The sequence below is a fragment of the Podarcis cretensis genome (genome assembly GCF_951804945.1).
Source record: "Podarcis cretensis genome assembly, chromosome: 2".
Taxonomy (NCBI): Eukaryota; Metazoa; Chordata; class Lepidosauria; order Squamata; family Lacertidae; genus Podarcis; species Podarcis cretensis.
The window spans coordinates 76,748,087-76,757,837 of NC_137171.1; the positions used below are offsets into that span (position 1 = coordinate 76,748,087).

The 9,751-nt window shown below is 43.7% G+C and overlaps 1 protein-coding gene across 2 annotated transcripts in view; it reads right to left on the bottom strand.

Annotated features, from left to right (window-relative positions):
• LOC307211075 (store-operated calcium entry regulator STIMATE-like) overlaps positions 1–9,700 on the bottom strand; it is a 36,620-nt gene extending 26,920 nt beyond the window's left edge. Inside the window, exon 1 of one of the 2 annotated variants that reach the window (XM_079967337.1) lies at positions 9,385–9,700. In XM_079967337.1, the coding sequence (XP_079823463.1) occupies positions 9,385–9,604 (220 nt within the window). In that variant the 5' untranslated portion in view covers positions 9,605–9,700. The remainder of the gene's footprint in view (positions 1–9,384) is intronic. The other variant, XM_079967336.1, reaches the window with a different exon arrangement.
• Between the last annotated feature and the right edge of the window lie 51 nt (positions 9,701–9,751).

A 9,751-nucleotide genomic window follows, 5' to 3' on the forward strand; every position in this document is an offset into this window, starting at 1 on the left:
TTATCTGTTTGCTATGTAACACAAAAAAACCTTGATAAAACTTATTTTTTGAAAAATGAGGCACGAATGGGTTGCAGCTTCCTGAAATGGGTACACCATCACCTTTGTAGTTTAGAAAAATTACTTCAGAATGAAGGGAGACAGGTTTTATAATATAAAGAAGGATATTCAGAAGGGATTTTTCTCTTTCTTTTAGAACCCTGGGTCCCCCAATGAAGTGACTGGCGCCTAAATTCAGAAAAAAAACCCCCTAAGGGAATTATTCCTCACAACACATAGCCACCAGCAGGGCATTGGACAGGATCCACGACCGCCGGATTCCTTTAACGGAATACCCAAAAGAGGAGGGGTAGATGATGGCCCATACCCAATCCTCCAACACAGCACACATATTCCAATGCCTAACCGCCAATACCAGAAAGTTGTGACGAATTGCTACGAGGTAGGCAAAAAAACCAAGAGGCTGGTGCCAATTTGCCAAATGGATAAAAAGTCCTACCAGGCCCCTTGGGCAACCAAGGCAACCAACCGAAGTCCATAGCTAAGTCAATATGCAAAAGAAGCTGACCTAAGAGGGAGGGAGGGCGGGAGATCCGAAAAAAGCAGGAATAGACTGGGAGCTGAGCGCTGCCGCGGCTGTTTAAATGCGGCTAGCCCCACCCACCAGCCAGCCCTATTGGTTGGCTGGAAGGCTTAGCTGCGGCAGCAGAAGCAATCAGGAACAGGGAGCCGGGTACGCCTCCCTGTCCCAGCGGGAAGCTGCTCCCGCTCACAACCCCTCCCCTCTGGGAGGAGGAGAGGCCTTCTCCTGCACAGCCAAGAAGAGGGATGTGCAAGAAGCCGCATTGCTTTCTAAGGATCTAGGTTCAGTGCAGAATCAGGAAGAGGCCTCTCCCATTCTCTTCTGTTTCTGAAATCAGTGTTGCATCAGGAATAATTCCCCTTCTCACCTTTCTGAAGAAACCAGAGGCCTTTCTCCTGGGCATGGTCGGCCAATTGGTGCCAAAGAAGGACAGAACTTTTTTTATGTATGCCACAACAGCAGCAAGAATACTTATTGCAAAATACTGGAAGACACAAGATTTACCCACTCTGGAAGAATGGCAGATGAAGGTGATGGACTATATGGGACTGGCAGAAATGACTGGCAGAATCCGAGACCAGGGAAAAGAGTCGGCGGAAGAAGACTGGAAAAAATTTAAAGACTACTTACAGAAATACTGTAAAATTAATGAATGTTAGAATGATGTTGGACAGAAATTAAGTGGTTTCCAGCTGTAAGAGATATGAAAAAAAAGGTCTAGAAATAAGTAAAAACTAATGGTGAGGATTTGCTGAACTAACAATTTGAATTGGAATACAAGAAAGGGAGGTATGAGGAAGTCTGGAAAATAAGTTAAAAGAAAATAAGTAATGGAAATTCTATGCGTTTTTAATTGTTGTTGTTTTTGTATTTTTGTTACTTTTTCTTTTTCTTTTATATTGTATTATTTTTTGAAAACTTTAATAAATATTCGATATAAAAAAAAATTCCCCTTCTCCCCCATCTCTCCAGGTAAGGAAGAATGGGGGCCTCTCTAACTCTGAAATGAGTAATAATAAAGTACTCCACACTTTTAAAGATATGCACACAATGCGCTACAAAGAACGTTTTAATCTGTTACAAGCAGCTGATTAAGAGTTCGAGTTCAATATTCTTAGATGAACGATTTCTAAAAATCTGCTCATGATAAACAGCCCTTTAAGCATTAAGTTCAAAGCCTAAAGAGATTCTGTCTAATTTATGTAATAGTGGCAAGAAGAATCAACACTGCTGATCCCATTTCAGAAAAAGCTGAAAGGTATTTCCAGCAATCTGCTAGATTTGTTTCAGAATTTATCAGCAACTACCTTGCAACTGAAAAGCAGCTAGAGGCAGAAATAAATTTTCCCCACTTCTATTATTGTATTTTCCCCCACTTTGCTATTTAAATACAATAGTACTTTGTAGTTGGGAGACACAAGATAAATTTAATTCTTGTCCTTTCTACACCATAAAAGACTCCTGGAGATGCCTCTCCATCTAATAGGATCAAGCATGGTTCCACAGCAGGGGATTTCACAACTGTATTGTGCAGGTACTTTTAAGCAAGACTGCTAAATGATACTGTGATTAATTGGCTTTTGACACACTAAACCGTATTATCATTTAGGGACCCAAGAAAAACTTAAGAGTTTAGCAGTTACTCCAATAAGAAGTTTTTAGATTAGTGCTCCAAGTGCTGAATTTGAGATTCAAAGACAAAACAAATTTCCTGTAAGTTTTTGCTAGGGACAAAAACAACCACGCTTACCTCAATCAAATTATCCAACTTTTTTACTCATTTTGTCACTTTTCTCTTTGAAACTGAAAGGAGTCCCAAATTGTTGGTTGATGGGACCAATCCTAACAACAAAACCAACTACTCAGGCTTTCCTAAGCAACAAAAAATAGCTTCAGAAATGATAAAAAAGTACAGTGAGTATATTTCGTGGTCACTTCCATGTTGGGTGGACTACAATTGTTGGTCATATCCAAAACTACCTCTGAGGTAAGATCACACTGCCTATAAAAGATGGAGATATTGGGGAAAGGGGACCACTTTGGAGGTGCAGTTTGGAGACCTCTAAAACCTCCTATAATTATTAAGATCCTCCAGTATGAATAGTATTCTATCCTCCTTTGATTTCAGTGTTCTGCTGCTCCACAGGCATGAAAAAAGAAAAGGAATAAGCTTGAAAAATCCACAGCCCAATAGACTAAATACTGTACCTTATTTCCTAGCATATCAATTTGAATCTATAAAATTAATCAATATCCCTTAAAAATACTACTTGAAAAAAAATCTATAGCATTTTTTTAATAAGATGGCAAAACTCAAACAAATTTTACAACATACCACACATTTAAGCATTAAATCTTTTCAAACCTGTCCGAGTTCTGGGGCCTGCTCCAAGCTTTGGGTAACAGAACTACAGACATGAAGAAGGTTCTGCATCTACTCCACCTGTCATTCATTCTAAAATTAAAAATAACGGCAGTTACATACACCAGCCATTTTTATTGGCCCACTAGGAATGAAAGAATATTTATCTTAACAGTAACTGTTTTCAGGCAACTACAGGTTTTTGAGAAAAAGTGGAGCCTTTCTGTGACATATCACTATAGGTTTTGTTTAAGGGGGTTGTCTCTTAGTGCAGACCCAGATCATTGAGCCTGAGTTTCCATAGCCTCTGCCCACCATGAGCCACCATTGGCAGGACTGGTAGCAACAGCAGCAGATACATTCTATGCTTATGATAATATTTTACTCTCTTGTTAATTACAGTACTTGGTTTTCAACTGTGTTTTGCATTTGTCTTCCTTTAGTAATCTTTTCTTTTGAAATGTTTCAGATAATTTTTTTGTTCACTTTGCTGCGTTAAGTGTGCATTATGTAGTTTGCCTCCTTTGTAATGTTTTATTTAGAAATTTTTGAGAACATTTTAGTTTCCTGTTAATTATGCTGCTATGAATGTAAACTTTATATTTGACTTTCTTCAGTAACCTTTTATTCTCAATGGTTTTATTTGATGTTTTAATATAGGTTGTAAACCACAGTGAGATGTTTTTCTTAAAAAATTAAGTGGCATAGAAAGGAAATAAATAATTTTTTTAAAAAAAACTTTCGAACTTTCGCAGTTTGTCTCAGTACCTGGCTCTCCCTTCGGCATGGAATGTGGGAGGCACTGAGTGCAAAAGTGCTTTGCCTGGCAAAAACCCTCCTACACTGCCATACTGACATGTGATGGGAAAGGGTTGCAACAACATACTGCGGAATATACTAGATACATGGATCAAAGGTTTGAATTGAGATAAGATTTTCTTCGGCGTGAGAGTTGGTTGGGGAGAGAAGCCCATGGTTTGTTTATTGTAAGCTTCTTTTATATATTTATGATTTGGCAACCCTGTCCGGAATATAAGATAAAAAGATATTTACAAGTGAGGAAGAGATGTTAACAAGCAAAAATGAAAACTATGTATGATCTGAAATGAAGAAAGGAGGGGGAGGGGAAGCTCAAATATCACTATGTCAGAAAGATAGAGTACATTGGTACCTTGGTTCTCAAACTTAATCCGTTCTGGGAGTCTGTTCAACAACCAAGGCGCGGCTTCCGATTGGCTGCAGGAGCTTCCTGCACTCAATCAGAAGCCGCGGAAGACATTTGGCTTCCGAAAAATGTTCGCAAACCAGAACACTTGCTTCCGGGTTTGCGGAGTTCGGGAGCTGATTTGTGTGACAACTATGCCGTTCGGGAACCAAGGTACCACTGTAATTCCCCTCACCTCCATTTAAAAACAAAAGGCAAGGATGTGCCTGAAATCTGTTGCATAACTTGATCACATAATAGGTTCCAAAAGATCTATATAGCAATAAGGATGTCTGAGATCCTACAAATATGCCTTCCTATGGCATCTGATGTAAGTAAGATATGATATAATCTCAAATGAAAGAATGTTAGATTTAAATTTGCAGACTAATAGTTTCTCCAATTACATCTAACCAACTCTAAAAAGAAAGAAAACACAGACTTGGCTTCAGGTATACTCGTAGGGTGTCTTCCCAATTTAATAGCTGAACCAGCCCCTGAACCAGTCTATTTTCCTTCCATCCATGGAGAGGAACAGCTGGAAGAAAACAACAAACAAGCTAGAGCTGAAAAGAATCCTCTGCTTCCCACTGGAACAAATAAGGGAAGCAAGATGAGCAAAGGCTCACAATTGCCCCAATCAGTCTTGAAAGAAGCAGCGCTGACATAGAACAGGATGGTTGCTGTAATAAGGGTATATCAGCTTCCATCCCAGGATTGCTTTGTTATAATGAATGACTCAGTTCCCAGTGGGAAGGTAACGGCACACCTGGAGTCAAAGAGCAGCCCCCAATCTCAGCATCAAATAAAAGCCTGCACTATCCAGTCTCACTGCAAGTTGTCCCAGAATCTGACAGTCACACTCAAGGGTGGGCTCACTTAAAGGTATCTGCTACACCTGAATGCATGAGTGTCCATTTAAATCTATGGGCTGGTGGCAGTAAAGGGAAAGTGAAGGAGAAAAAATGTTACATATAATACACATATAAACAGCTTTCAGGTGACTGGAAAAACAGGAACTGTTATGGTGGAAAGAGTCCTGTTATGATGGAAATTTGATTGTGGAACCACATGGTTTTTTTAGTGATTCCCTGCCACCTTGTTCAGGAAGTGATTTGTAGTCCAACAATATATGGAGGACACACATTCACTGCCTTTGCCTTAATGCATTCTAACTGCATCACAACAGAAAGGATAAGAGTTCTGAAAGCTACAGCAAGTTTGGCTGTTTTCAAACAATGGAAAATGAGCTGTACTCATTTATTTTTAAACGGGAAGAGAAAAAATGTCTACTATTTTCCAGACTATGCTTACTGCACACTCATAAAAGATAACACTTAAGAACGTGAGTGAGCCTATTCATTCTTCCTTCCAAGCTATTTCAGGTGCACAACATAGATATGACTGTACCTTTCCAAACACACACACAGAATCATAGAATTGTTGATTTGGAAGGGACCCCGAGGGTTATCCAGTCCCACTTCCTGCAACGAAGGAATATCTATTAAAGCATCCAAGACACATGGCCACCCAAACTCTACTTAAAAACTTCCAATGGAGGAGAGCTCACCACCTTCTGAGGGAGTGTGCTCCACTGTCAAACAGCTCTTGCTGATAGAAAAATCTTCCTGATGTTCAGTTGGAATCTCCTTTTTTTTTAATGTGAAGCCACTGCATCACACTTGTTGATTCATGTTAAGCTTGTGGTCTACTAAGACCCCTAGATCCTTTTCACATGTACTGCTGGCAATCTTATATTTGTGCAGCTGGTTATTCCTGCCAAAGTGTAGAACCTTAAATGTGTCCCTATTGAATTTCATGCTGTTAGTTTGGGCCCAGTTCTCCAATTTGTTAAGGTCATCTTGAATTCTGATTCTGTCTTCAGCGGCATCCTCCCAGTCTGGTGGCATCTCCTAATTTGATGAGCATCCCCTCAGTTCTTTCACCCAAGGCGTTTATAAATATGTTGAACAACCAGCCCAGGACAGAACCCTACAGCACCCAACTTGTCACATTTTTACAGGATAACGATGAACCATTGATGAGTACTCTTTCGGTTTGGTCAGTCAACCAGCTATAAATCCACCTAACCGTTACCTCACCCAGTCCGTTTTTCCAGCTTCTCCACAAAAATATCATGGGGAACTTTGTCAAAAGTCTTACTGACCCACCAAGCCTGTAACTATCAAAAAAAGAAATGAGATTTGTCTGGTATGACTTGGTTTTGAGAAACCCATGCTGGGTGTTAGTAATCACAGCATCCTTTCCTAAGTGCTGCAGACTGACTGTTCATCCATTCTAGGACCTTTCCTGGTATTAATATCAAGCTCACCGGTTGGCATTTACCTGGGTCTTCTCCCCCCCCTTTTGAAGATGGGGACATTTGCCCAATCTGCAGGGACCTTATCTATTCTCCAATAATTCTCAAAGATTATAGACAGAGGCTCTGAGATTACATCTGCAAACTCCTTTAGTACCCTTGGGTGTAGCTCATCAGGCCCTGGATATGTGAATTCATTGAAAGTAGCTAGGTTTTCTATTACCACCTCTTTTCTTATCTTGGCCTGCAGCTCCCTCCTTGCATAGTTTTACTCTGTTATCATCAGGTTGGGCACTGCTTTCCTTTTGGGTGAAGACAAAGGAAAAGTAAGTGTTGAGCAGTTCCCACATCTCTGTCACTCAACAGCATTTCTCCATCTTCTCCAAGAAGGGACCTACTACTGGCTTGTTCTTCCTCTTGCTTCAAACATAGCAGAGTAAAGGTAAAGGTAAAGGTACCCCTGCCCGTACGGGCCAGTCTTGACAGACTCTGGGGTTGTGCACCCATCTCACTTAAGAGGCCAGGGGCCAGCGCTGTCCGGAGACACTTCCGGGTCACGTGGCCAGCGTGACATCGCTGCTCTGGCGAGCCAGAGCCGCACACGGAAACGCCGTTTACCTTCCCGCTGGTAAGCGGTCCCTATTTATCTACTTGCACCCGGAGGTGCTTTCGAACTGCTAGGTTGGCAGGCGCTGGGACCGAGCAGCGGGAGCGCACCCCGCCGCAGGGATTCGAACCGCCGACCTTTCGATCGGCAAGTCCTAGGCGCTGAGGCTTTAACCCACAGCGCCACCTGCGTCCCTTAACATAGCAGAAGAAGCAGAAGAAACCTTTAAATTTATTTTTAACCTCTCTTGCATGTCTGAGTTCAGAATGACCTTCTCCCTGCAACTGTTTACTACTCGTATATATTCTTTCGTGATTTTCCCTTTCTTCCATTTCTTAAACATGTTAAATCTCAGCTCATCTGTAAGGTCCTTATGCAGCCACCCTTGAGGATCCCAAACAGCAGACCTGGGAAAGGTTTGAAGTATTCAAGTGGTCAGAGTAGACACTCTGGTCTTCAACTGGAGAGTTGGGACCTGCAGTCGAGCATTAGTCTGACATAAGGTGGATCATAAAAGGGGCATCCAATATCCAAATGTATGGCAAAAGTACACACACCAAGAGGTCACCAAATATATGTTTGGGCTAAAGATGAGTGCCATAAAATTTGTAAACCTACTTTGCTAAAGAGAGCAGAAGTTTACATAATGCTTCTTCCAATGGTGAACAGCCAGCTCACGGGTCTCTAAGCGATACTGTGCAAAGGATTAACACAACACTTTGCAAGACAGATCGGAGTGATAATAAGAGTAGCACTTGAATAGAGAAGATGACTGTCAATGGCATAAAGAATACACATATTGAGAATCAAATATGGGAGGGTTCCAAAATCTGCAACAGAACACCACCTTTATTAAGCCAACCAAAATATGAAAAAATAGCATGCAAGTTCTGAAACTTTTTTTACCAGGCTAAACACAGGAGGAACGGAACCTGGTTGACATTGGAGGGTGCAACTCTTCTCTGAAGAGCTAAACACAGGCAATAGTGCATAAGCCATTAAAAAAACACTATGATCTAGTTGGTAAACATGAGCCACTCTGTGAGATTCACAGCATTTGGAATCTCAAAACAAATTAACATGTTTCCTGCACACAGCAGCTGCAGAAGGCAGACAGCTATTGCAACCACACTTCTCAGAAAGCCAATTCATAAGACAAGTTGCTATATCTATTCTTGCAGAATAAGCGCTAGAACACACTAGAGCTTTCATTTTTTAAACATACTTTCCCAAGGATTTTAAGCAGCTAAAGTTTAGAGCGACGTGCTCCACAAACTCATGCTTGATAGGCAGGAAGCTGAAAATGAAAAGAAACAGAAGGTCCACTTGTCTCCATTCCCACTAACAAAGTGAACATGCAGCCTCAAATAAAACATAGTATCAGAAGTAATTTACTCCAAAAGATGAGAAAAGCACTTAGTAAAGACAGCTTGAACAGGATTCATCTACAAATGTGACAAACTTAAAGAATGACGACCATCATGTCAATACAGTGGGCATGGGGTCACATCATGGGAAGGCAAATTTTGGCAATCCATAACTCCATTTTGAAGGGTCAGTGAGCCTTAAGCAAACTTGTCAGGAGGAGTCATACAGCTGATACAGGGGAAGTTAAAAGGGCCCTTGGGCAGAGCGATTTTGGCAACTTAGTGAAGTGCATTTAAAGAAACCCACACCCATCTATCTACCTGGACACCAGTAAGAAAAACGCCCATGCTCCGCGGCACTCTTTATTACAGTACTTCATATTCTAATACGGAGTTGAATCAGTGTTGAAAGCACATCTGAGGATGCAAGGAGTGGGAGGCAGAAGGGGACTCCGCTACCAAGTCGGGGATGCAGCTGGAGGCAGAACAAAGCCACAGGGTTTTCCTGAGCACATTGTTCGAGGGAAGCCAAGGAGGAGGAGGAGGAGGGAGACCAGGAGCGATGGGGGTTGTAGGGGGCGGGAGGGAAGCGCACAGCTGAGCACGAGAGAGACCCGCTCGGCCACAAGCACAGAAAGGAGAGCCGGTCCCAGAGAGAGAGAGGCAGTCATGCTACATCTCGAAGACGACGGGCTACGAAAAGCGAAACTCGCAGGAAGTTGCAGGGAAGGAGAGCAAGGAAAGGGAAGGAGGGAGGGGCGCGGAGGTGGGGCTGGGGCGCCCCAGGGAAGCAGGAGGGAGAGGCTGCCTGGGGCCGGGTTGCCGCCTTGCGAGGCAGGGAAGGCGGCGGGGGTGGGGGTCTCTCTCTCTCTCTCTGGCCCCGGGGCTCCCCGGGGAGAAGGGCGCAGGCAGGCGGCGAGGAGCGCCGGCCAGGGACTCACGCATGAGGAGGCTGAAGGCCACGACCCCGAGCAGCCCCTGCAGGAAGATGCCGAAGCTGTCCATCAGGGCCCCGTTCTCGCAGCCACGGTAGCCCGGCCCGGCCCCGGACGGAGAGGAAGCAGCGCCGGGCCCGCCAGCAGCGCCGCCGCCGCCGCCCTGCGGAGAGCCCGACCTGGGCGTGGCGAGGAAGGAGCTGTTGGGGGCCAGGGAGCCCCCCATGGCGGACTGAGCGCGCCGCGGAGCAGGTGCGCCGGCCAGAGGGAAGGAGAGGGAGGGTCGCTCGCAGGCTCCGCGGCGCTTCCTGGGGACGGGGGAGGAACCCCACGCGCCGCGTCACCGGCAGCGCGTGACGTCAGGCGCCGTGGA